Genomic DNA, 27,992 nt, shown 5'->3' with positions numbered 1-27,992 from the left:
AAAAACAGCAATCAGAAATTCAGAAGATTAACAATGAAATTACAGAAGTAGACAACTCAATAGAAAGTCAGAGGAGCAGAATTGAGCAAGTAGAAGCCAGAATTTCTAAACTTGAAGATAAACCACTTGGCACTCATATATTTGAAGAAAAATCAGATAAAAGAATTAAAAAAAAAAATGAAGAAACCTTAAGAATCATGTGGGACTCTATCAAGAGAAATAACCTCCAAATGATTGGAGTACCAGAACAGGGAGGGATAACAGAAAATACAGAGAGAATTGTTGAAGATTTGTTGACAGAAAACTTCCCTGATGTCGTGAAAGATGAGAATATATCTATCCAAGATGCTCATCGAACTCCACATAAGGTAGATGTTAAAAGAAAATCACCAAGACATATTATAATCAAACTTGCTAAAACCAAAGATAAAGAGAGAATTATAAGAGCAGCTAGGGATAAATGAAAAGTCACCTACAAAGGAGAGCCAATAAGAAAACGCTCGGACTACTTGGCAGAAACCATGCAGGCAAGAAGACAATGGGATGACATATTTAAAAAATTGAAGGAAAAAAGTTGCCAGCCAAGAATCATATAGCCATCAAAACTGCCTCTTAAATATGAAGGTGAAATTAGGACATTTCCAGATAAACACAAGTTTAGGGAATTCATAAAAACCAAACCAAAAGTACAAAAAATACTAAAGGGAGTTCTTTGGTTAGAAAATCAATAATACCAGGTATCAACCCAAGACTAGAACACTGGGCAGAGCAACCAGAAGTCAACCCAGACAGGGAAATCAAAAAGCAAAGCAAGATTATAAAAAAAAAAAAAAAAAGCTCAAAACAGGGTAACAGCGATGTTATTATATAAAAGAAGACAATACTAAAACAATAAAGAGGGACTAAGAAATGTAATCATACACCTTCCATATGGAGAGGAAGATATGGCGATACAAAGAAATAAAAGTTAGGTTTAAATTTTGAAAAATAGGGGTAAATGATAAGGTAACCACAATGGAGACAAATTGTCCTACTCATCAAAATAAAATACAAGAAAAAAATAGGGACTCAGGAGAAACAAAACCAACAACAATGAATATGAGGAAAGAGCAATATATAAAGATGATCTACTCAGCACATAAAATTAAGTGGGAAAAATAAGCTGTCAACAACACACACAAAAAAAAAAACATCAAAATGATAGCACTAAATTCATACCTATCCATAATTACGCTGAATGTAAATGGACTAAATGCACAAATAAAGAAACAGAGAGTGGCAGAATGGATTAAAAAACAAGATCCGTCTATATGCTGCCTACAAGAGACACACCTTAGACTTAGAGATACAAACAAACAAAAACTCAAAGGATGGAAAAAAATATACCAAGCAAACAACAATCAAAAAAGAGCAGGAGTGGCAATATTAATTTCTGACAAAATAGACTTTAATGTTAAATCCATCATAAAGGATAAGGAAGGACACTATATAATGATCAAAGGGACAATACACCAAGAAGATATAACCATATTAAATATTTATGCACCCAATGACAGGGCTGCAAGATACATAAAACCAACTCTATCAGCATTGAAAAGTGAGATAGACAGCTCCACCATAATAGTAGGAGACTTCAACACACCACTTTCGGTGAAGGACAGGACATCCAGAAAGAAGCCCAATAAAGACACGGAAGCTCTAAATGCCACAATCAACCAACTTGACCTCAGAGACCTATACAGAACACTCCACCCGACAGCAACCAAGTACACTTTTCTATTCTTTTCTAGTGTACATGGAACATTCTCTAGAATAGACCACATATTAGGTCATAAAGCAAGTCTTAGCAGAATCCAAAACATTGAAATATTATAGTGTTTGTTGTTTCCTTTTGTGTTTATGTATTACATTTTTGTTATTGTGTTTGGTGTTGTTGGCTGCTGTCAAGTTGGCCCCCGACTCTTGGCAGCCTCATCTGCAATGGAGTGAAACACTGCCTGATCCTGAGCCATCCCCGTGATCAGTTACGGATTGGACCCGTGTGCTCTGCAGGGTTTTCGCTGGCTGATTTTTGGCAGTAGATGGCCAAGCCTTTCTTCCTAGTCCATCTTAGTCTGGAAGCTCTGATGAAACCTCTTCAGCATCATAGCAACACGCAAGCCTCCACTGACAGACGGGTGGTGGCCGTGCATGAGGTGCAGCGGCCGGGAATGGAACCCAAGTCTCTGCATGGAAGGCGAGAATTCTACCATTGAACCACGACCGCTGTTGCCTCCTGTCAGCTGGGTTTTTGCTGTTTTGTTTTAAATAAGGCCAATTTAACAATTCTTTAAAAAGCTCTCCAAGGGGTAAAGCAAGGAAAAGAAATTGAGAGGACAACAGCTACAGTGTATCATTCAGGTAAAAGAATACACACAAAAACAAAACTGTGTGATGGCTTTTGCATATGTAGTTTTGCATAAGTGAATGCATGGAAAATGCCCGAAAGGATGTCTGTCCCCCAGGGGTGACTTCTGAGAAGATGGAGCTTATCCAGAGATGATTTTCATTATGAGAAAGTACTCTTGGATAATTCATTAATTAAAAAAGCCTACCTTTGAAAGAAACCCTGGTGGCGTCGTGGTTAAGTGCTATGGCTGCTAACCAAAAGGTCAGCAGTTCAAATCCGCCAGGTGCTCCTTGGAAACCCTATGGGGCAATTCTACTCTGTCCTCTAGGGTTGCTATGAGTCAGAATCGACTCGACGGCAATGGGTTTGGGGTTTTGGGGTTACCTCTGAAAGATTTTGTGAAGGTGTGTCAAATGAAGTACAGCTGTATTTCAATTAAAATAAGCAAGTAACAATAAAAAGACTGGTTATTTCATTGTATAGTTTTCTGATTTATACACATTTACGTTTATTTAAATATCACACTATTGTACAATAATAATGTGTTTATTTCACAAGCGATTTTTAAATCTGTAGCCATAATTTCCCCACAGGTTTACATTACCACATCTTTTTATCCTGTGCTTTTTAAATGTTAGATACAGAATGTCTTAGACGTCAAAGGAGAAAAACACATTCTTTCTGCCGAGTCACATCACAGATTATGTAACTGAAATTATTAACCTTTTGAATATCAAGAATTGAGGCTGTTGTGGGGCACATTCATTTGTAAGTCCCCAAATAACCCTGAGGTCCAAATAGGAAAATATCTTTTATAAACTGTAACAAAACTCTCTCCTCAAAATAAAAATACTATGAAATTTACACAATTATATCCATATTCAACATTTTTTTAAATACCCCAAAACCTACTGGATTTGTGAAAATAGCATTACATTCAGAAAACAGAGCTTGTGCCAGGACCCCCTATCTTGAAACCTGGTGCTGCCTGAGCAGGTTGTTCAACTCCGAGGCTGTCACAGAGTCACTGTTGTTAAAAACACGGGTTTGTGGGCACCCAGGAAATGCCAGGCGAGAACAACAGATTGAATGAGGGAATTCCAGTGCAATCAGCCGTTATGTCCATTTGAATGGGATGTACTGTTCACATTCCTTAGGACGCCCCAAAGGCTAGTGGGGAACATTTGCTCATGACGTTTCCGGGTCTATAATGTCCTTTTAAGGAGTCTCTGGGTGGTGCAAACGGTGAAGCACTTGCTGCAAACTGAAAGGCTGGCAGTTCAAATCACCTAGAGATGCCTCAGAAGAAAAGCCTGGCAATCTGCTTCCGGAAAATGAGCTATTGAAAACCCTATGGAGCAGCTCTACTCTGACACACATGGGGTCGCCATGAGATGAAATCAACTCAACGACAACTGGTTTGGGTTGGTTTTTTTTTTGTTTGCTGATTTCATCAAGTGTATACATAAACTGTCTGGTTCTAAAACAGCTCCTAGAACTTCTACTCAAACACCAGTGTCAAAACAACTCGATTCCACCTCCCAAAACTTCATAAAGCAGCCGGTCCATACCAGTCACTGCTCTCTCTCCCTGGGTTGACTGGTTCATTCGTGTTTCCTTTCTCCATTTTCTTTAAAAACAATACGAAGATGTCACATTATGACTAACGATTTCTCTCAAAAAGGAAACTGGATTCGCTTTAAGTAAAGCGTCTAATACTTAGCCTTGGAAAACTCCCAGAGCTTCCTCAGAGTAAGGTGCTGATTTTATGGCTGTGACAAGCTGGTGCCAGACGTCAAGGAATTCCGCCCACACCTTGTGCGTGGACCCCACACCTTGTGGCGTTCTCCAAAAGGAGAGTTCTCTCCATGTTGGGGCCTCGCCAATGCAGAGTGTACTCGCCAAAGGCAGAGATGACCTCTCTGTAGGATGCCGGCCTGCAGAGAGCTGGCTGGGGCAACATCGCCTTTGGATAAAAACACCTGGGTTAGGACAACCCCAGCCCTTCACCTGTTGTCACCCTAGATGGAGTGCTCCCGGTGGGCCCTCAGGTCGTCCAATCCTATTTAAATACTCATCATCAAGCAGGTCACATCTGACATTCCCTGAGGGCCACAGTGGAGCCACGGTTGTCACCTCTGAGCACAAAGCCCTATATCTTTCTAACCGTGTGGCACCTGTGTTCACTCACACTTTATTATCCACTGTCCACTCTGGGACAGCCTCCTGCTGAGGGACCAGCAGGCCACAGCAGCGCTGACCTCTCATAAAGGCGTGTCCTCGGGCGAGGTCATAGTGAGGAAATACTGCACACAGTCCTGGTTGCAACCGAGTCACTTGAAAGTCAGTTAAATCAATCCACGCCGTTATGTGGCTTTTCTTTTTCCCCCTCAGTTTCTTTCCAAAAAACAACCTCCAGAGGAATTTTTCAGCCACTTATTTAAAATGTTAACGAAGAAGCCTATGAATTCAAGGGCACAGAAGTGAGTAGCTGACCCGAGAGTTATACTGACGTATGATGCAAGTTCTGGATGCATCGAAGGTGTGAAATGGAGACAGCAATCAGCGTTCTAGGGAGAGATGTGTTCTTGGAGGCTCTTTGTGGCTAACAGCACTCCCGTTGCTAGGATTATTTGCCTAGTTCTGGTTGCTGTCATAAACGTGACTTTGTCTTTTTATAGGAAACTATCTGTCCTTCCTTGCCTGAAGACTGCGGTGCTCCACCTTCCTTGCCTGAAGACTGTGGTGCTCCACATTCCTTGCCTGAAGACTGCGGTGCTCCACCTTCCTTGCCTGAAGACTGCGGTGCTCCACCTTCCTTGCCTGAAGACTGCGGTGCTCCACCTTCCTTGCCTGAAGACTGCGGTGCTCCACCTTCCTTGCCTGAAGACTGTGGTGCTCCACATTCCTTGCCTGAAGACTGTGGAGCTCTACCACCTGCCAGGGTGGAAGCCAGGCTCCTGCACAAGTCCTGGTGAACTTCCGTGAGTGGAGTATCCAAACGGTTACCTGCACCAGGAGGCAAGGGTCCCAAGTGAACCCTTTGATCGAGCATTAGAATTCCCCCAAATACTGAAACAGAGAACAAGGGCAAGAACTTTCTCACATAAAAGAGCCACTTGTGACGAGGCATTTACAACAGTTCCCGATTAATCTGAGCACTGCGGGGAGCGACTGTACCGTACGAGAAGAGAAAGCGGGCTAGCGTGAGTCTCCAGGTGAACTGGGGAAAGGACAGCACTAGGCTGGCATCAAGACCATGGCTTGTTTCGCAGCACAAACCGAGGCCCCAAAGTCAATGACGAAGTATAGCTGGGCAAGGGGCAGGCAGACAGTAGGGGGCTCTTGCCAGCAAATCGTACTCATTTCTGTGTTTTGGTGAATTCATTTACTTCTCTGGGAGGCTTTCCTTCCTAATAACCTGGTACCCACGTTCTTCCCACTGCTCTGCATACATTTAAGACCGGAGCCCAGCCTCACATCCTGGGGTTTAGCTTTACTGACAGCAGCCTTGTCTCTATTGGAATGCTTGACTTGGGAGAAGCGGACACCCATGGGCAGACACGCATCCACCAATTCCATTTTCCAACTGATCGCATGAAATCTCTCTTCACAAAATGGGGATGCCCAAAGCTGAGATGATAAAGGCATTGAAATTTCTCATCTTCAGCTTTCTGAGGTATCTGGGGCTGCCAGGAGCCTGTTGAGAGGAGCGACAGATCAGACAGAAAAAAGATTCATAATGCTGGGTGGTGTGTTTCTCTGGAGAAGCCAATGACACAGACAGAGCATTGAACCCCACGGTGGCTCCAGGTGGATTTCTCTGAGCCTCTCGCTCCGCCTTCCCAGCGGTGAGTGTAGTGCTGAGCTGACTGTAGAACCCTTTATTCACATAAAACCAGTTGATTTGAGTCAATTCCAATTCATGGTGACCCTAGGAGTCTCAGAGTAGAGCTGTGCTCCACAGAGTTTTCAATGGCTGAGTTTTTGGAAGTAGATCGCCAGGCTTTTCTTCCAAGGTGCCTCTAGATGGACTTGAACTGCCAACCTTGTGGTGAGCAGCTGAGTGCTTAACTATTTGTATCACCCAGGGACTCCTTATTCACAAAAGCAAATAGAGAAACTTCTTCCTCACATGACATAGCCCAATACCGGAACGTGAGCAACCAGCTCTGGAGGGCAAAGTGATGGCTGGCCAGCCCATCTATGTTATCCAACAGCCGTCTCTACTGACGTGGAGGATGATTGTTTTTAAATTCGTATCTATAAGAAGCAACTGTGAAGCACTTCACACACATCCCAAAGCCCTTTTGGCTGCCACAAACTGGGGTTTCCGATAGCCAAGGAAACCTCAACTGAGGGACGATTCCCAAGAATCTTTTCATAAAACAGCAGCATGGAAAATTGTCTCGAGGTATCTCTTCGATTCCTTAATCCAGTTTAATCATAATTCACTCAACCACTAAAAAATATTAAAATATGCATCAACTTTTCCTGTAACTATATTTCTATATAAATCCCTGAGAAGGTACCTGTCAACTTGAAACACATTATTTAGAGTTGGTAGATACCAAAGGTGCAGGCCGACCCACCACCCCACCCCACTTCCATTCTGGACTGTCCCGTGTCTGCAGCAAACAGGCCTCCATTCCCGAAAAGGAGGGAGCGGGAGCTGAGCCAGCCTCCACCCCACCACAGAGGCCCACTGGCCCCCGGACATTTGCAGCTGAGGAGGTGGGGATTCAGCAGGGATACTGTGCTGTCTTGCCTGGTCCTCTGCATTCTCTGCCCTCTTTCCATCTCAGAGGAGGGGCACCAGGAATGAGCAAGGGACTTAGCCAAAGCCGGAGAAGAGAACAGGAAGAGGAAGGAAAGGCAGGGAGAGAGAAGAGAGGCAGCCAAGGGGCCGGCAAGTGGCAAACGTGGTGATGAAGCTGGAGAGGACCCTGCGGTGGCTGCTGACTGGAGAGATGGCCCCTGTCCTTCCACGACTGACAGAGTGGAGAGAGTTGGAAGGAGGGGTTGATCACTCGGTTAATAAGTACAGTCGTCCAAAGCAACAAAAACCGTCTCAAAGGGCGGCGACCTGGAGCATCAGGGAGACCAGAAGGTGTTTCCACCTCAGGGACCAGATGGCCCATCTTCTCTAATGGACCATTTGCCCAAAAATAGTAGCATAATACTGTTGCTCAAGAACAGACCGATGCCGTCAGATCACCTTGACTCTAATCCCAGGCTTCTTCTCAAGGTGCTCAGTTTGTCCCTTCTCCCAGAGAGGAGGACAACGACAAGAGCACCTTCCCCTCTGCTGCCTCTGTCTCCCCTCACTCTTGGGCTGACACCATCATTTCAGATAAGCACGTGCGCCTGCCCACGTCCTCCTGTGCAGAGCCTCCAGCCTGCAGGGAGGGCAACCCCAGATGACTGCCCTGCAGAAAACACCTGACTTCCCTCCTGGAGTCTGGGCAAGGGACCTACCTTGCCCTCCTCCTGCTGCCTCCTCCAAAGAGAACAGAAAACAAACTCAAAAGCCTCTTCCCCTCCCCCTGCCTCAAACAAGGGAAGAAAGTTGGCGGACGCTTCCCTTGCCTTGGAAAACTCCTCTGCTAGCAAATCTGCTTACCCCAGCAGAAATGAGAACCGCTGTGCTAGCTGGGTGTGAGCAGAGCTGCAGAGCAGCCTGGACCCCTCGGGAGACCATGAGAAGGGCGAAGGGCTTCCCTGTGGGCAGGCAGGCCATTAAATCATGGCGGGAGGGGCTGGGTAAGAGATTGCACCCAAATTGGGAACAACCTTCACTTGTATCTTGCAGGTTTTCTCAATCAGATTCTCCTCACACAAAAGCCCTCCAAGAAGAGGGACATCCCCATCCTTCTGCACTTTCGCTGGACCCAGGACTTGTTCTTCTCCTTGGCATTTGCTAACCCCAGCCAAACACCATCAGTTTCCACTCAACAGGGAAAGCAGCAAACTCACCTTCCAGTTTGCCAAAGAAATCACAGCCTGACCCACTCTTGCTGGCTCTGCAAGCTTTTGTAAATGTGTGTGTCTCCTGGCACATTGTTAGACACACAGACATGGCCCCAATGTGCCCTGGGCACCAGGGGAGGCTGGAGCACCCGTGGGTTAGGGCTCAACTCATCCACTTCAGAACAGCCCAGGGCCTGAAGGAAATCTCCAGGACATTGTGCCACATCACTTGTACCCTACTCATAACTGAAGACTCTGAAAATGGGTGGTGCTGAGGTAGAGGGCTGAGGGCAGGGGTGACCAGAAATATAAGTTCGTGACAGGTAAGCAACTGGAGACCTAAGACTTGGGGTAAGGGGGACCCCGTACTACTCTCAATACAGGTTTCCATGGTGGAAACGGGCAGGAGCATTTATCAACCCGCTGAGAGCAGAACCCGCCTCACACTTGCTCTACCAGGGACAATTAGACATTCTTACGCAGGTGAAGCCCTTGGTGGCAGCTGGTAGGCTCCACGTTTGCATCTTGCAAGACTCGCCTAAGGAGTACTGGGGCCCTCACACTCCCGATGTGTGATAGCTGGAGCCCTCAATGCAGGCTGCACAGCACAATCCCCTGGGGAGTTTTTACAAAAATCTTGGGGTACAGCTCCCCAGACCAACCCAATGGGCATCTCTGCAGTGGTGCAGGGGGTGGCGTCGATGAAGAGTTTCCAGGTGATCCTCAGGGGCTGCCAGAGTTGAGAATCCCTGGGCCGGCAGCCATTTGGCACTGTCTGGCTGGCTCTGTGGCTGTCAGAGGTGAGGGCAAAGCCAGCAGCAAGGTAGATGATGCTGTGACTTGTGTGTGTGTGGTCGAAAGATGTCACACCGCAGGGGGCAGAAAAGACAACCTGCAAAGGTAACCAAGGTCTGTCACAGCCTTCATCACCCGCAGATTGCTTCATTCGAGCCAATCCCAGCTCCTGGGCACAAGTTTCTCATTGCCAGCTAGTACCAATGGTTCCCAGGCCTTCAGCTTGGTGCCTTTCTGGAGTGAAGCAGGAACTCACTAGAATCTGATTTAAAAGCTGTACCATTACCACGCCAGGCTCCCGTCTGCTGGGTGCAGCTTGATGTCCTGTTTCACCTGCTTTTGGAGAGGCGCTTATGAGACCCCTGACTGAACAGTGCCCTGAAGGTGCCAAGTGGGAGGGAATAGGAGTCAGTGCCCTGCTCCTTCTCCTGCACACCACAACCTAGCAGGGAATGCGATTTGTCCGGAACATCCAGGGTTAGAGTAAAGACTTCCCAGTCAGTCTGTGCTATTGTAAATCTATGCTTCCAAGATAGGAGAGCATTTAAATAAAGTGCAGACATGATAGGCACAGCCCAGACAGGCAGATTCATCACCATTCCTCACTGCTGGGGGTAAAGGTGGGGGCAGAAAAGTCCATGGAGAGCTTGGTTCCCCAGGGCAAATCATATACACACTTTGCCAAGGGCCCCATCTTGGAAATTGTATAGTCGGCCTGAGGAGGAGCTGAGCGCCAGGGGCGTCATCAAAGAGAAAATAAAAATAAATGCACACCAGGGGATCTTTAGAACAGAGTTAGGAGGAGGGGGGCTGTCCAGCCCACTCCCAGAGAATTTGCCTAAAACGAGGTCACTTAATACTCAATTCTAATAACCTGATCCTTCAAAAACTACCCCTCCTATTTCAGTAGTTTTGAAATATTCCGGGTTTCTTACTTTTTATTTAAATCTCTTTTACATTTTAAGGATATCTGAATTCAATTTGCCTAAGAGCACAAATGACTTAATTTTGTACTTCTAGTAATCAGTTATGAAATTTGGCCCATCTTATCAAATGATAAGTTTTTCTCTATTACATCTATTTTTCATGTTTTAAGAACTCTGTATCACGTTGGTCAAATGTTCCTTGCTTAATGGGCCGAGTTCTAGCAATAAATACATGTTTATCTATGCACTGTTTTATAATTGACTTATTTAACATAATCTGACAACATATGTATGCTTTTCTTCCTTATTAAGGATAGAATAATAATGTATGAATACCCATTGCCGTCCAGTCGATTCTGACCCTATAGGACAGAGTAGAATTGTTTTAGAGTTTCCAAGGGGTGCCTGGCGGATTCAAACTACCAACCTTCTGGTTAGCAGACATATCTCTTGACCACTGTGCCACCAGGGTTTCCAATGTATAAATAGAGCCTAAAAAGCAAGGTACAATGACGTGGGTCCCTCTGTCTCACGTGATTACTTTGCTGTAAAAGTCCACGCCTCCGTCAGAGAGAAATGGCACCTGTATCTTAATAGAGTTACTGTGACCACGCAGCTCCACAGCACCCACCCTGAGAAGGGAGGGCAAAAGCAAAAACACAGCAAAACAGAGGAGAGTTCCACGCAGTCTGTATGAAATGACACAGATATCATAAATATTTATTGCTAGAGACAGCATTTTCAACAAACGTTCTTCAAACACCTGTACTCAACTTGCCTTATCTACAAAGAGCCCCGTCATTCCTAAAGTGCTGCAAATTTGATAAATAATCATTAAAAATACAAAATTGGACAGAAAGTGCCCTTTGACAAGTTGGCCAAAAAAATTCAGTTGAGGTTCTAAAACAGGTAGACTTTTCGGCAAACTGGCCACTAGGTGTGTTGATGGCTAGGTGAACTGGTTTTAGGCAAATCAATTGGTGGGAACCCCCATTCACTCTGGGGTGCGGCTGGAACAAAGCAGCAAGGATCACTTTGGGGGTCCCCAGGAAGGAAGCAGACGGTGAACACGAGGGTGAGCGCAGAGCTGGGCGCCCAGGCAGGAGAGATGTGCCCCTTCTCCGCGCAGACCGCGCAGTCTCTGACCGCCGCCTCTGCGGTGTCCAGACGGTGGCCCCCACCCGTCCCGGCTGCGACTTTGCGCCCGGCCGCCCCTTCCTCGTGCTGACCCCCTCACGTCCTTTTCCTCCAGCGAGACGCCCGCCGCTCCTTCTGTGCCTCCGCTGCGCGCTGCCTCTCCGCCTCCTCCGCCCTCCTCTTCTCCTCCTTGGCCTCCTTGTAGCGCCACTTGGGGATCTGCAGGTGGGCGCTGTCCTTGGTGCTGCTCTTGGCCCCCGCCCGCTCAGGCTGGAAGGTGGGCGCCGGCGCCTTGCTGATGCGGACCCTAGGGATGACCACGCCCGGCCGTACGCTGCTCCGCCTCAGCAGCTGCAGGGGCAGGAGGCTGGCCCTCCGCGGGGCAGCGGTCACCTGGGCACTCGGCAGGGGGGGCGGCGGTGGGCAGGCTCTCGGGGACCCCTCGCTGGAGACTTCCCCGGCCTGAGAGGTCCGGCATTGTTGCTCTGGGTCCTCCACCTTCTCTCTGTCCTGGACATGGGCGTCCCGGTCCCCCCGAGCTGCCAAGATTTCCTGCACCGCCAGCCGCCTTTTCCCCACGCAGGGGGGTTCCTCGGGGCACACGGTCTGACAGACGACTGCCACCGCCGGGCTGTAGAGGCTTGTGGTCATCTTCACCATGTGGTCCAGGGCGCCCCCATCCTCTAGGCCCTGGCTGGAGCGGGAGGTCATAGCGGACCGCAGGAACTCGGCGAGCCTCTGCAAGCAGTTTTTGGAGCCCGAGGGCTTCGGAACGGCCTCCGGGGCCAGCTGTAACTCCGGCTTGTACTTTTCCGAAAACTGCTCGGGGCAGGGGCGTTCCAGCAGCCTCTGGATGAGGCGAACCGCCTCCGTGCGTCCGGTGTAAGCCGCCCACTCCTGCGACGACAGCCCGCGGCGGGGGTCTCGAGCATGGACATCTGCCCCTACACAGAGAAAACACAAACGAGCATGGGTGGGGGCAATAAGACCTGTCCTTTCAACAGGCAGAGAACTAAAGGCATGGGCTGGAACAATAGCAAAACCTCCACAACCTAGTAACAGACTCCACCCTAGAGCTATCTGTTCCTGCTCTGACTGTCCCCTAATGTGTTACTGTTATAATGAAACCACTCTCAGTGCTCTTTTTATGGTTTATCTTTCCTAGATTAAAACAAATAAAGGAAAGGAAAACCTTCCTGAATTCAGCACCTGAATCAGAGAATTTTTAAAATATTTTATTTTATTCTGTTGTTGTTGAAAATACCCACAGTAAACATACACCAAGTCAACAGTTTCTACCCCTACAATTCAGCGACATTGATGACATTCTTTGAGTCGTGCAACCGTTCTCCCCTCCTATTCTGAGCTGTCCTCCCCCATTAACATGCTGTGGCGAAGAACACTGCATATACCATGGCCTGCCAGAAGAATGACTAAATCTGACTTGGAAGAAGTACAGCCAGAATGCTCCTTAGAAGCAAGGACAGCAAGACTTTGTCTCACATAATTTGGATGTGTTATCAGGAGGGATCAGTCCCTGGAGAAGGGCATCAAGCTTGGTAAAGTACAGGGTCATCAAAAAAGAGGAAGACTTTCAACGAGATGGATTGACACAGTGGCTGCAACACTGGGCTCAAATATAACAACGATTGTGAGGATGGCACAGGACCGGGCACAATGTTTCATTCTGTTGTACATAGGGTTGCTATGAGTTGGCATGGACTCAACGGCACCTAACAACATTAACATAAACTCACTGCCCCCTAAGTTTCCTATCTAATCTTTCAAGTTGCTGTTATCAACTTGATCCCAGGTATATAGTTCTTAAAAGAGCACAAGGCTCAAGGCAGACATTCTTTACTAGGTAAACTATTGTTTGGTTTTCAGATGATTTCAGGGGATATTTTTGGCTTAAGGTTTAAAGATTATCTCAGGGTAACAGTTTCAGGGGTCAAAGAATTTTTTTTTTTTTAAAGAAATGGTTCCATTGATTCTCAGTGATGGAGAGATGACCTAGACAACCAAGGTACTTTATGAGCACTAGGAGGATGCTACTAGAATGTTCTAAAGATAACAGTAACAGTCACTTGCAAGGCACTTTGTGTCCCATTCATCCTCCCATGTTTTCCTCAGATATTCTGTGAGGACATCAGTGGTTCCCATCTTGCAGGAAACGTGTGGTCCTTCCCTTCCTTCTTCTCATAAGGGTGCTTAGTTGGGTGAGGTCTGTCGTCTTTACCAGGGTGTGGGCTTCTCCAGCACACACAGTCCTGGCTGGGAGGAGGCATGCATTTAACAAAGGCTTCTCACAGCATGGATGGTGGCCAAAGTGGTCGAAGGAAATGCCTGGGGTCGACCGGCTGGTAAACAAGAGAGCTGGCCTCAGACCCAGATCTCTGACCCTCCGCCCAGGGCGCTGAGTGGGCCTCTTCATCAAAGTCTTACACTAGTCCCTTCCTTAATAAATCTCCCCTGTGCCTCCCACTGTCCCCCAAATATCACAAAGTTAAACTTCAACTCCACTCGGTGGGATCTGCAAAAACTTTAGCTCGGTAGTATAGAAATGGAGATCCCTGGATGGTGAAAATGGCTTGCGCTCAGCTGCTAATCTGAAGATTGGCAGTTGGAACCCACTCAGCGGAATCTGGAAGAAAGGCCTGGCGATCTCCTTCCACTAAGATTCTTGTTGTTAGTTGTTGTCGAGTGGCTTCCAACTCATGGCAACCACGTGTGTGCAGAATAGAATTGCTCCATAGGGTTTTCAAGGCTGTGACCTTTCAGGCACAGACTGTCAGCCCTGTCTTCTGAGACGCCTCTGGTTGGGTTCGAACCACCAGCCTTTTGGCTAATATTCAAGCACTTAACTGTTTGTACCACCCTGGGACCCGTCTTCATTAAGATTACGGCTGAGAAAACCCTACGGAGCAGTTCTACTCTGTAACACATGGGGTCGCCATGGGTCGCAGTCAGTGTGATGGCAATAGGTAGTACAGAAATTAACAAGGAATTGCTGTTCAGTTAATCTTGGTCCAATCACAGCCCCGCATGCAGTTAAAATCATTCTGGATTCCAAGTCCCGTTAGGCATGTTTGCACTGGCAAAGCAACGAGAAGAACTAGGGCAATTATCTCCTGCATGGCTCCCAGGGGACCGGGCCCGACTGAGGCCTCTTCCCTTCCCTCCCACACAGACCTGAGTGTCTGACATGCAGCGCCTGATCAATATGTGCTGAACCGGGAGACGCAGGGAGCTCAGCCACCTTCTGGCCCACAGTGCCCCACAGCCCACCTGAGCTCTCCTGGTCACGGTCCAAATTCGGTGACACGTTAAAGAATCGGCGCATTAGAAGAGTGGTAATTATTTAGAGCTGGAAATCAAGACGGAACTCATTACCTGAAGTATCATTTATAAACTGACTAAAATGAAAAGGGAACATTAAAAATGTCATTGCAAAAAATAGATGACACATTAAACCTTAATTAATTGCATGTCACTTAAAAAGGAACACACTGCAAAATTAAAATCTTAATGAACACAGCTCCAAAGAGACATTTTTCAAATGCTAATGGAAGACAAAAGGAACAGCTGTCCCAAGTTTCCCGGTCATCTTCCTGTTGCTCGCTAACCTTGTCAAAATCATCTTAGAAAATACAAACACTCTAAAGAACAAAGGCCGTGCTGACTACAATACAGCCCTAGTACCTGAGTTACGCTGTAAATTAGGGATTCTTGTCCTCAAGAAACTACTAGTAAAGGTAATATTAATGACCTAGACATAGTGAGTAGGAAGAAAGGCCTGGCAATTGACTTCTTAAAATCAGCCAATGAAAACCCTGTGGTTCACAAGGTCTGATCATGGGGATGGTGTAGGACTGGGCACCGTTTCTTCCCATTTTGCATGGGGTTGCCATGAGTCAGGTAGTGGAGTGAGATAGACTCAACACCCAGCTCAAGCCCCTTCTGATTTATAACCTGACCTCTTGGAGCCTTACTCTCCCCGTTCCTGACGTGAGGGCAAAAACTACAAGATCCTACTTCAGCGATATTTAGCCGAGTGCCTGGCACATGATGGGCACAAAACAAACGCCTTTATCACCCTCACTGTTATTACGATTATCGTAGGTTTCAGCTGCAGGAACGAGACCAGTGGAGTCTGGACTAGGCTACACTGCAGTGGTCAGCACAACCCCGCCACCAGGAGGAGGTGTGCAGCTGCCTCCTGGACACCTCTGGGGTAGGAGCTTTGTGAGGTCACCCACTTGGCATGCACCGAGACCCCAAATCGGTCTCAAGGATTTGCTGGGTCAAGCCTGTGTTTGCTTGTGAACTTTTGTTTGCTGTGGGCCTTGGACAAATACTGCCACCCCCTCAGGCTTGTGGGGAGAAATGCAGAAATTGTGGAAGTAAGACTTGACCAATTTTTTGGAACTAGATTGGCAGGCCTTTCTTCCAAGGCACCTCTGGGTAAACTCAAACCTCCAACCTTTTGGTTAGCAGCAGGGTGCATTAACTATTTGTACCACTTGGGGCACAATTTTTAAGTTACCAGTGGAATTCTCTGAATGTACCTTCAACAAAATGGATAAAAGCATGACAGTGGATAGTAAGAAGAAAAACTTAAAAGCATAACCCAGTAAACCAGTAGCATAGCACCTTCATAATATTTTAAATGAATGCTTTTTAGAAATAACAAAAAAATACACATGTCTCAGTTATCTAGTGCTGCTATAACAGAAATATCAGAAGTGGATGGCTTTAACAAACAGAAATTTATTCTCTCACAGTTTAGGAGGCTAGAAGTCTGAATTCAGAGTGCCAGGTCCAGGGAAAGGCTTTCTCTGTTGGCTCTAGAGGAAGATCTTTGTCATCAATCTTCCCCTGTGTCTAGGTGTTTCTCAGCACAGGGACCCTGGGTCCAAAGGACATGCTCTGTTCCTGGCTCTTCTTTATTGATGGTAGGAGGTCCCTCCCGGCTTGCTTCTCTCTTTTATATCTCAAAAGAAATTGGCTCAAGACACAACCTAATCCTGTAGATTGTGTCCTGCCTCATTAACATAATTGCCTCTAATTCTGCCTCTTTAACATCACAGAGGTAGGATTTATAATATATAAGATAATCACATCAGATCACAAAATGGAGGGCAACCACACAATACTGGGAATCGTGGCCTAGCCAAGTTGACACATATTTTGAGGGGGACACAATTCAATCCATAACAGCCTGTCAAAGATATTATTGTTCTATTTGCCACTTGTAAATGGTTCCCAGATCACAGGAACCACATACGCCGAAGGCTGTTATTCAAAGTGCCACATGCCCTGCACCCAGCCGGGGTCCACTGCTCTGAGTCAGGCAGTGGCACATCTTAGGACCTGACCAGCTGCCTGCTGTGCTCCAGCCCATGAGGTCCCCTAGAAGACACACGCCTGCAGACTTCACGAAATGCCGCAAAGAGCAAGTGGCCAATCTAAGATGCATCAATTGGTCTCAGCCAACCTGGATCAAAGGAGAATGAAAAACACCAAAGACATAAGGTAAAGATGAGCCCAAAAGACAGAAAGGGCCACAAAAACCAGAGACTCCATCAGCCTGAGACCGGAAGAACTAGATGGTGCCCGGCTACCATCAATGACTGCCCTGACAGGGTACACAACAGAGAATTCCTGATGGAACAGGAGAAAAGTGGGATGCAGACCTCAAATTCTACTAAAAAGACCAGACTTAATGGTCTGACTGAGACTGAAGGGACCCCAGAGGCGATGGCCCCCAGACTCTCTGTTAGCCCAAAACTAAAACCATTCTTGAAGCCAACTCTTCAGACAAAGCTTAGACTGGACTATAAGACAGAAAATGCTACTGGTGAGGAGTGTGCTTCTTAGCTCAAGTAGACACATGAGACTGTGTGGGCCGCTCCTGTCTGGAGGTGAGATGAGAAGGCAAAGGGGGAGAGCAGCTGGTTGAACAGACACGGGAAACACAGGGTGGAGGGAAGGAGTGTGCTGTTACTTTGTAGGGAGAGCAACTTGGGTCTCATAACAATGTGTGTGTAAGTTTTTGTATAAGAAACTGACTTGAACTGTAAGCTTTCACTTAAAGCACACACACACAAAAAAAAGAGTAAGCAGCCAGCACTGAATGCTAACAATGATAACAACTTCCACAGTGTTCAGAAAGTATCTGCTTTTCACACCCGCCCTGTCCAGAAGATTGTAATTGCCGTTGAGTTAGCTCTGACTCTTGGCGACCTCACGCACAACAAAACGAAACACTGCCCAGTCCTGCTCCATCTTCATGACCGTTGGTGTGCTGGAGTCCATTGTTGCGGCCACTGTGTATTTCGAGTACATTCCAACCTAGGGGGCTCATCTTCCAGCACTGTATCAGACAGTGTTATGTTGGGATCCACAGGGTTTTCACTGTTTACTTTTAGAAGAAGATTTCCAGGCCTTTCTTCCTTGTCTCTCTGAGTCTAGAACCTCTGCTGAAACCTGTCCTCCATGGGTGACCCTGTTAGTATTTGAAACGCCAGTGGCATAGCTTCCAGCACCATAGCAACACGCAAGCCACCACAGTCAAGTGGTGGGTCTGGTAGATAGGGTTGTAGAAATGTAGCCACTTTATGGATGCAAACACGGAGGCTTGGAGTGGTTGAGTCCACTGTCCACAACCGCATCGTGTTTGTCCAATGCACCCGACCAGCTGCTTCTTAGGAGATCTGTGGGTACGTTGCCACTGCCCGTCTGAGACTTGGGGTGCGCAGGCATCATCGTATGCGTGGCTGCACACTGCAGGCCAGTGGCATTTGGCCCTGAAGTGTAGCCCACGGGCCTTATCTCATAGCTAAGATTGCCACGATGTAAAGGCAGGGTCAAGATTATTTATGCTTTTAACAAAGGTCTGGTCTGACTGGATGGTACAAACAGCTACCACACTTAGCTGCTAGCCAAAAGGTTGGAGGCTCCACTCCACCCAGAGGCACCTCAGAAGAACAGCTTGGCAATCTACTTCCAAAAATTCAGCCACTGAAAAACCTGTGGAGCCCAGTTCTACTCGGACACATATGGGGTCGCCAGGGGTCAGAGTTGACTCGACGGCAACTGGTTTTATGGTCTGACTAGAACGGAGACCCTCTTTCCTCATCGTCTGCAGCAGATGCTGCCGAGTCCCTGTACATATCTCTCTGACCCACCTGAGGTCAACTGTGGCTTCCTGGCGGACAGTCCCATACACACTGGTGGCTGGTTACCTTGGCCACTTGCAGGTCTCAGCAGGGCAGGAAGAAGCGTCAAGGAGTTAACACACTCAAGAGCCGCTCTTCCTCAGCGAGGAGCAGGGCTTGGAGGATAGATACCCCAGCTTCCTTGCCCCTGCATGGGGCGATTCTGAGGTGTCTTCCACTTGGTCTTTCAGAAGCTTCCAGGAGGACTGAGTCTCTGTTGCCCACAGTGATCAGCTGTCCATTAGCACATATTGTATGAGCTTTCTCCCCTGCCTGGTCTCACTTCCTCACCCCTCACATCTCTTCCTGGGTCACCTTCCAGAAAAACTACTTGCACCCAAGTCTTGTATCAGGGTTTGCTTTTGGGAGACACTGTGTTAAGACGCTGCTCTTGGTGGTTCGGAATGCCTGGTTTTGAGCCCATTTTCTAACTAATAACTTGAAATTACTCCAATCTAGCAAATTCTCAGTTCATGCAAAATTCATGTTTGTCTTATAAAGAAACTTGTTTGATGCCTTATCCATTTGGCTTTCCAGAAGCATAAAGTCAGTCTTGCCTGCACTAGAACCACTTATGTAATCAACCAGGGGTGTGTCCAGCTCTTTGCAGGCCTCCTACATCTTCATTTACATCTACTTTGTTCCCTGGAATCACTGTATCTGTTGCTGTGGAAACCATTCCGACTCAAAGCGACCCTACAGGACAGAGTAGAACTGTCCCACAGGTTTCCAAGGAGCGCCTGGTGCATTTGAACTGCTGACCTTTTGGTTAGCTAACCTTAGCTCTTACCACTATGTCACCAGAGTTTCAAATTTTTTGTTTGCTTGTTTTTGCTTCCCAAATGAAGCAATCATTACATCCCACTTCAGGCATAAAGAGGGAGCCCTGGTGGCGCTGTGGTTAAGAGCTCGACTGCTGGTGGAAAGGTTGGTGGTTTGAAGCTGCTCTGAGGGAGAACAATGTGGCAGTCTGCTCCTGTAAAGATTACACCCTCGGAAACTCTATGGGGCAGCTCTACTTAGTCCTCTTGGATCACTGAGAGTCAGAAACGGATTTTTTCAGGCATAAAGTAAATTTGCTTAAGCAAGCCTGGAACCTGCTGACCTACACCGAGTTCTGCCTCTTCAGACAAATCATGTCCTGGGTCCAGTTTCCCAGAGTCACTTAAATACACCTGTCACTTTGGAGCATTAATATTCTGCTGAATTAATGATATTTCAAAGCCTCTTTTACAAATCTCATCAGCAGAGCCAACATTATTTCCGTACTGGGCTGGAAGGCCACAGAACCAAGATCTAGTAAATCGGCTTTTCAGACCCTTGCTATAGTTCCTACTAAATTCCAAAGTTCTGATATTTCAAACATTACATTGTTCTACCTGACAAGGCAGATTAGAGCAACTGCTGATAGGCCCTGTACGTTAGGAACTCAGGTAAACCTACAGTTTAGGGAGGTCATCCAAGCCAGTGATTCGTCACTGCGAGGAAGAAATGGTTCCTATTGAGTATAATGAAATCAAAACTTGAAAATTCAACTCAGGTACAGGAAGGTACTCAGGTACAGAAGAATAAGGTGTATTGCCATCAAGTCAATTTCGGCTCCCAGGGATGCTATAGGACAGAGTAGAACTGCCCCATAGGGCTTCCTAGGCTGTAATCTCAACAGAAGCAGACTGCCACACCTTTCTCCTGTGGAGCAGCTGGTGGGTTCAAACTGCCGAGGGCTTCACCACTGGGCCACCAGGGCTCCTCAGAAGAGTACTGCCCTTAAAAAAAATTAGGATGAAATGCACATTTTCACCCTGACCACTAAGTGGTAATTATTGTACCTCTTGCTTCTACAATTATCACAGGAGGATGTTCATAAACAGGCCATCATCCCTCGAGGCCAGGGTTTGAGGGTGTAGAACATTTCACACCTTTCTACCCTAGAAAATTCTAAATGCTTTCACTGTTGACTAGTTCAGAAGCAAAAACAGACCCTACAGCCCAGCGATTGCTCACTGGGGGAACTTGCTCCCCCAGGGGACATCTTGCAATGCCTGTAGACATCTGGTTGTCAGTCATCTAGTAAGCAGAGACCAGGCACACTGTCAAACACCCTGCAAGGCACAGGGCAGCCCCCACAACCAAGAATCAGCTGTCCCAAAAGGCCAGTGGTGCTGAGGTTAAGAAACCTTGAGTTATGTGCTTATTACCCTCAATAAGAAAGTTTAAGTATCTCATTGCAAGGATATTTTTCAAAGGAAAAAATATATATGTTTTTTCATTCACTTAACAAATAATTACTGAACACTTAAATTCACTAAAAATAACAGTAATAATAAGAAGTAATATTGATAATAATAACAGCCACCACGTTTTCCCGGAGGCTTCCCTGAAGGCTCTCCAGATATGACTCTTTCAGGCCTCACGTGACTCCCTCTGGGAGGCACTGACATCATCCCCATCTCACGGAAGAAACGGAAGCCTGGAGCCCTGAGTGACTTGCCCAGATAGAGATGTAAGTGGAGGAGCTGGGGTGTGAGGTCAGGTGTCCTGCTCTGTCACTTCTCTGCTCTGCACCAGGTGCAGGTACAGGGCTGCTGGAGTGGGGGGAGGGGACCCCACCCCTGTGGATTATTCTAGACCTTGATGGTGGGAGGGAAGGTTCAGAGAGGAGGGAACAGGGAAGGGAGAGCACAGGAAATCTGAATCCCAGATTTGTTATTCAAGTGACTGAGGGATAAAACAGCCCCACTAAAATCTAACCCCCTGCCTATAAATTGGAGCCCTGGTGGCACAGTGGTTAAGCGCTCGGCTGCTAATGAAAAGGCTGGCAGTCTGAATTCACCAGCCGCTCCTTGGAAACCCTATGGGACAGTTCCACTCTGCCCTATAGCGTCGCTATGAGTCGGAATCGACTTGACGGCAATGGGTGGGATTTGGTTTCCTATAGTGACCCTATAGGACAAAGCAGAGCAGAACTGCTCCATAAGGTTTCCAAGGCTGTAATCTTTAAGGCAGCAGATTGCCAGATCTTTTCTCCCAAGGAGTGGCTGGTGGGTTTGAACTGCTGACCTTTTGCTTAACCACCATGCTACCAGGGCTCCTCTACCTATAAACAGGTCCATCATTTTCAGGAGATCTAGAAGGTGTTCCTGTAACACTGCAAATGTTGTAACAACCACCGGGAACCTCCCTGAGACCCAGGGAATCAAGCTGAATGGCAGAGAAACACAGCCCCGTGCGTTTTCTAGAAGGCGATTGGACTAAAAAATGAGTTCGTAACTTAAACTAATTCATCTGGGAAAAATGCCACGATGTGCGATTGACACCAGACACTTTCAGTTAAAAAAGTAAATGACTAAAGATCTACACACAATTGTAACTAGATCCAGAAGCAGTAAAAACAGATGGGGCTTCCCAGACAAAGGCATCACACAACCCGCACTGAATTAGGGGGGCAATGTCTCATCCCTATAGGACAGCCAGCGCCCAAGCTCGGTTGAAACCCTTGTGTCTTTTTGAAAAAGCTGACAGTGCCACTGAGTCGAAAGCACCTTCTATGGAATTAATTTTAATTATGCTTTTTATTTCCGAGAAGGCTGTCCTCTTCAAAGCCTCTATCGTCACAATTTACTTTACTTACATACTCCCTAAGACACTCAGGTTAAAGCAGGAAAAAGGAAATCCAGGACGAGCTGTTAAGCCTGTAACTCCAGTTTAATCACAAGGAAAAGAGACAAACTCAGTTTGGGGGACACTGCACAGAGTACCTGGTCAGTATCAAGACGGTCAGGTCAGGGAAAATGAGGAAAGACTGAGGCACTGTCACAGAACAGAGGACGCTGCGAGACGTGACATCTAAGTGTAATGTAATACCGTGGATGGGATCCTGGACAGAGAGAGGGCATTCATGGAAAAACCGGTAAAATCTCTAGTAAGATGAGTTCGGTTAATAGTACTACCACTCGTCTGTCAGTTTGTCGTACTGTGGGTGCTTGCGTGTTGCTGTGGTGCTGGAAGCTATGCCATGGGTCACCCATGGTGGACAGATTCCAGTGGAACTTCCAGGCTAAGACAGACTAGGAAGAAGGACCTGGTGGTCTATTTCTGAAAACATCGGCCAGCGAAGACCTTATGAATAGCAGTGGAACAGCAGAAATCGTCGAAACAGAGGAAGACCCTCAACGAGATGGACTGACACAGTGGATGCGAGGATGAGCTCAAGCATAGCACGATCATGAGGATGGCACAGGACTGGACAGGGTTTCATTCTTTCACACACAGGGCTGCTACGAGTTGGAACTGACTTGACAGCAACTAAAACAACAAAGGTAATAATAATGTTGGCTGGTGTCTCAGCTGTGGCAAAGGCACCCTGGCAACGTAAAATGGCAACAACGGGCAAAACTGCGGAGGGGGATGTACAGCAATCTCTACATTATCTTGGAAACTTTTATGTACATCTAAAGTCACTGCAAAATAAAAAGTTTGTTAACAAATAGCAAGTTGTCACGTTTGCCTTGGTGTGTCCTTCAAAGCAAGATGCGCCACCAGCAGCTGTACTGGGGCCACCCATAAAAGTTCAGCGAAGGTTCCTGCTTTCACCGCATGTTCTCAAACTGGCATGGTCCATCTGATTCGGAAAGAGGGCCTCAATACGAGCCAACACTGTTTCTGTCAGTTTGAGAAAAATATTGGCTTCATCAAATAGGGCCTAGTGATCTTCCCTGAATGGATTTTCCAAGACACCTACCCAACAAAAGAAACATTGGTAACTCTTTGTACATAAAATTAAAAATTTCAATTAAAAAAATAGCAAGATATCTAAACAGTACTCTTGGCAACTGGCCGATGCCTGAAAGAACTTTGATTCTGTCCTCGGGATAATTAAGATGCAAGGAAAATACTGCTTCTCCAGGAATTTGGAACACCAAGGGGAATTGGCTGAACTCTATACAAGGATGAAAATTAAAATAACAATTCAAATAACACCACCTGGTTGTTACTTCGTGTGTGCTTTATGCTTATTTTCTCATTCAAGTCTCAAAACAACCCGATGAGGCTAGTGGATCCTCGGTATTTGCAGTAGTTAGTTCTAGTACCCACAGCTATAGAGTCAGTTCCAACTGCTAGCGACCCTCAAGGACAGAGCTGAACTGCCCCGTAGGGTTTCCAAGGCTGTACTCTTAGGGAAGCTGACTGCCACATCCCTCTCCCACTTTAACCACTAAGCCATCAGGGCTGCTTTGGGGGTTACGAACAAATTTTAGCAAGTAGGTGGATTTGCAAATATGGCAATCTGCCAGCGATGGGATTGACTGTAACTGATTCCACTTAGAATTCAGAGGAACAGGAGAGTTAGAGAGAGGTTAGTTGAATGGAATTTAGCTTCATTACATCTGTACAGCCTTTGAAGGTTTTCAGAGAACCATCAGATTTAATTCTCACAGCAACTCAGGGAGGTGCCCATTTCACAGACAGAGCCACCAAGGCTCAGAGAAGGAACTGCTCTCTCCAACATGATGAGTTCATAAAGCTCAGAGCAGGGGTTTCGACCCTGTTGGTCCAAAGCGACAGTCCACAAACTTGCCCCTCTATGACCTGTGTCTTAGTTACCTAGTGCTGCTGTAACAGGACAGCCCAGGTGTGTGGCTTTAAAGTCCAGAGACTTATTTCCTCAGAGTTCAGGAAACTAGAAGTCCCAATTAGGGTGTGGCTCTAAGGGGAGGTCCTTCCTCCTCTATTTCAGCTGCTTGTAGCTGCCAGCAACCCTTGGCTTGTAGATGCCTCTGTCTCCATCCTGTGTCTTCCTCTCTTCCCTGTGTTTGTTTCTATTCTGCTGTTTTTATCACTCAGAAGTGATTAGGTTTAGGACCCACCCTACTCTGGAATGGCCTCATTAACATAACAAAGAATACACCTATTTCCAAATAGGGTCATATTTCCAGGTAACAAAACCAAAAACCAAACCCCTGGCAGTGGAGTTGATTCCGACTGCTAGCAACCCTATAGGGCAGAGTAGAACTGCCCCACAGAGTTTCCAAGGAGAGGACCATGGATGCCAACTGCTGACCTTTTGGTTACCAGCCGAGACATTTAACCACTGCTCCACCAGGGCTCCCATTTACAGGTACAGGGGTTAGAATTTCCACACGTATTTTTAGAAAGGACACAATTCAATCCATTATAACCTGTCATGGAAAAAGAAAGTGCACCACTTCACACCACGTCACAGTACAACTCCTACTGCCAGCAAGTGGGGACGGAAGATGGCTACTGGCCCACTCCTTGCCCTCCATCATCCCCATGCCCACCTTCAAAAGGGCACCTTGCCTTTCAAAATCAAGGCCAGAACACACATTTCTGAAGAACAAATACAGGCAAGGCTTGGGAAGCAGGGCAAGGGGCAGGAGGAGGCCAAGGAATGAGGGGAGACACCACCCCCTTCCAGAGTCTCCAGGAAGCAGCAAGGTAACCAGTACAGGACCTTCCTCCTGGCCCTGAAGGGGTTTGTTTTTGTTCTTTTAATGGTGGTAGTATTATACCTCAAGGAAGAAATTATTTTTGTTGCTACGGCTAGGTTTTGTTTCTATAAGAACTAGTCCTCTCTCAAAATGTATGCTTTCAGTGAGCGGCCATCTATGATGCTCTACTGGTTTCACTCTGTCGGGAGCAAGGGAGCATGAAGAAAACCAAAGACACAAGTGAAAGATTAGTCCAAAGGACTAATGGAACACAACCACCACAGCCTCTACCAGACTGAGTCCAGAACAACTAGATGGTGCCCAGCTACCACCATTGGCTGCTCTGGCAGGGATCACAATAGAGGGTCCCAGACAGCTGGAAAAAAACACAGAACAAAATTCTAACTCACAAAAAAAGACCAGACTTACTGGCCTGACAGAGACTAGAGAAACCCTGAGAGTATGGCCCCCAAACACCCTTTATCTCAGTAACGAATTTACTCCTGATGTTCACCCTTCAGTCAAAGATTAGATAGGGCCGTAAAACAAAAGGAGACTAAAAGGGTACACCAGCCCAGGGGCATGGACTAGAAGGCAGGAGGGGATGGGAAAGCTGGTAATAGGGAACCCAGTTCAAGAAGGGAGTGTTGACATGTTCTGGGGTTGGTAATCAGTGTTGCAAGCCAATACGTGTGGTGAAAAATGAGAAGCTAGTTTATTCTGTAAACCTTCACCTAAAGTGCATTAATAAAAAACAACAAAAAAAGTTGGTTTTCAAGAGGAAGAGTCAGCATTTACCGCCAACAAGGAGCCTACAGAGCACGTGGCCCTGATGGGGTAATGGCTGTGATAGATGTGTGGCTCCAGCAGGGCCGTGGCTCTGACAGGGATGTGGCTCTAGGGGAGACAAGGCTGACAAGGGTATGGCTCTGACTGACAACCTGGCTGCAACAGGGGCTGGCCTGAGGGGGTCTGGCTCTGATGGGGCGTGGCTCTGCGTGGTACGGCTCTGGTGAGGCCTGGCCCTGCGTCGTAGGGCTCTGGCGGGGCGTGGCCCTGCGTGTTATGGCTCTGGTGGGGCGGGGCTCTGCGTGGTAAGACTCTGGTGGGGCGGGGCTCTGGCGGGGCGGAGCTCTGCGTGGTAGGGCTCTGGCAGGGCGGGGCTCTGCGTGGTAGGGCTCTGGCGGGCTGGAGCTCTGGTGGGGCGTGGCTCTGCGTGGTACGGCTCTGGTGGGGCGTGGCCCTGCGTGTTATGGCTCTGGTGGGGCGGGGCTCTGCGTGGTAGGGCTCTGGCGGGGCGGGGCTCTGCGTGGTAGGGCTCTGGCAGGGCGGGGCTCTGGTGGGGCGGAGCTCTGCCTGATAGGGCTCTGGTGGGGCGTGGCCCAGCGTGGTAGGGCTCTGGCAGGGCGGGGCTCTGCGTGGTAGGGCTCTGGCGGGGTGGAGCTCTGGTGGGGCGTGGCTCTGCGTGGTACGGCTCTGGTGGGGCCTGGCCCTGCGTCGTAGGGCTCTGGCGGGGCGTGGCCCTGCGTGGTAAGACTCTGGTGGGGCGGGGCTCTGGCAGGGCGGAGCTCTGCGTGGTAGGGCTCTGGCAGGGCGGGGCTCTGCGTGGTAGGGCTCTGGCGGGCTGGAGCTCTGGTGGGGCGTGGCTCTGCGTGGTACGGCTCTGGTGGGGCGTGGCCCTGCGTGTTATGGCTCTGGTGGGGCAGGGCTCTGCGTGGTAGGGCTCTGGCGGGGCGGAGCTCTGCGTGGTAGGGCTCTGGCGGGGCGGGGCTCTGCGTGGTAGGGCTCTGGCAGGGCGGGGCTCTGGTGGGGCGGAGCTCTGCCTGATAGGGCTCTGGTGGGGCGTGGCCCAGCGTGGTAGGGCTCTGGCGGGGCGGGGCTCTGCGTGGTAGGGCTCTGGCAGGGCGGGGCTCTGCGTGGTAGGGCTCTGGCGGGGCGGGGCGGGGCTCTGGTGGGGCGGAGCTCTGCCTGATAGGGCTCTGGCGGGGCGTGGCCCAGCGTGGTAGGGCTCTGGCAGGGCGGGGCTCTGCGTGGTAGGGCTCTGGCGGGGTGGAGCTCTGGTGGGGCGTGGCTCTGCGTGGTATGGCTCTGGTGGGGCCTGGCCCTGCGTCGTAGGGCTCTGGCGGGGCGGGGCCCTGACCACAATGTGGCTCTGACCTACCTGCCAGCATCAGGGCTCGGATGCACTCGGTTCGGCCCTGCATGGAGGCTTTCATCAGCGCTGTGAGCCCGAACACGTTCCTCCTCTCCAGGTCAAGGCCAGGGAAATAGTTCAGCAAGTAGTTGGTGATGATGGCGTGGCCTGCAAAGAGAATTGCACACACGCATAGGTACACACGCCCACAGAAAGGGCTCGTTCAGCAAGACCCCCTCAAGGGACGAAGACACGTCCGCCTCTGGGCAGCACTCTGCGTGCCTGTCTTTCCACGGAGCTCAGGAAGCGCGGAGACGTGGCGCTGCTGTTCCTGGTTGGTTCTCTGTCCCCTCAGCAGACCTGCTGGGCTCAGCTCTCCAGTCAAACCGTTAGGAGGGAGCTATTTTAGGAGGAGTGTGGGGGCAGAGCGGGGGCGCCTCGCAGACACTGGCTGGTCGGGAAGCAGCCCTTGCTGCTGTCAGCTCGCAGCAGGAGACGCCAAATGCAAACAGATGCAAACCCGCAAATGAGTTTCAAAACCATGTCTAAGTGCTCTCAAGCTTCAGGAAGAAAAAGGCATCATCACAGCAAGATGATATTGCCTATTCATGCTGGCATCCCTGTTAGCGTTCAGGCTCAGAAGCGCAAATATACACACCACACTCAGGCACACACATGCGCACACACCCAGCACACATGAGCCGTAACCCTAACTAGGGGATATTCCCGAGTCCTCCTCTTTCCGGCCTTGCTACTTACCTGCACCTCAACAGTACCTCATTTTCTGCTCATCCCCACAGGGATTACCCAAAGCCCAGAGACCCTCTTAGCAGTTGAACAGGGAGAAGGTCAAGTTAAAAGCATGTTCCCAAAAGTCTCTAGGCACACCCACAGAAAAACAAATGGAGTGGGAAGGTGTCCTCAAATAGAGCTAGAAACCTGTTGAAGTCGAGTGGATTCCGACTCATA

At 48.2% G+C, this 27,992-nt stretch overlaps 1 protein-coding gene and 1 pseudogene across 1 annotated transcript in view; one reads left to right on the top strand and one right to left on the bottom strand.

Moving 5' to 3' along the window:
* Window positions 1-856: 856 nt before the first annotated feature.
* The window catches only part of ANKRD33B (ankyrin repeat domain 33B), a 107,598-nt gene continuing 80,462 nt past the window's right edge, over window positions 857-27,992 (bottom strand). Inside the window, exons 3-4 of the mRNA XM_003408147.4 lie at window positions 27,051-27,191; window positions 857-12,161 (exon numbers count right to left, since the gene is read on the bottom strand). Coding sequence (XP_003408195.3) covers window positions 11,314-12,161; window positions 27,051-27,191 — 989 coding nt within the window. The 3' untranslated portion in view covers window positions 857-11,313. The remainder of the gene's footprint in view (window positions 12,162-27,050; window positions 27,192-27,992) is intronic.
* LOC135228064 (small ribosomal subunit protein uS14-like) lies at window positions 21,896-23,288 on the top strand (annotated as a pseudogene).

Source organism: Loxodonta africana, chromosome 2, assembly GCF_030014295.1.
Source record: "Loxodonta africana isolate mLoxAfr1 chromosome 2, mLoxAfr1.hap2, whole genome shotgun sequence".
Classification (NCBI taxonomy): domain Eukaryota; kingdom Metazoa; phylum Chordata; class Mammalia; order Proboscidea; family Elephantidae; genus Loxodonta; species Loxodonta africana.
The sequence above is the reverse complement of the archived record's forward strand: the minus strand, read 5'-3'. Positions and strand labels throughout refer to the sequence as shown.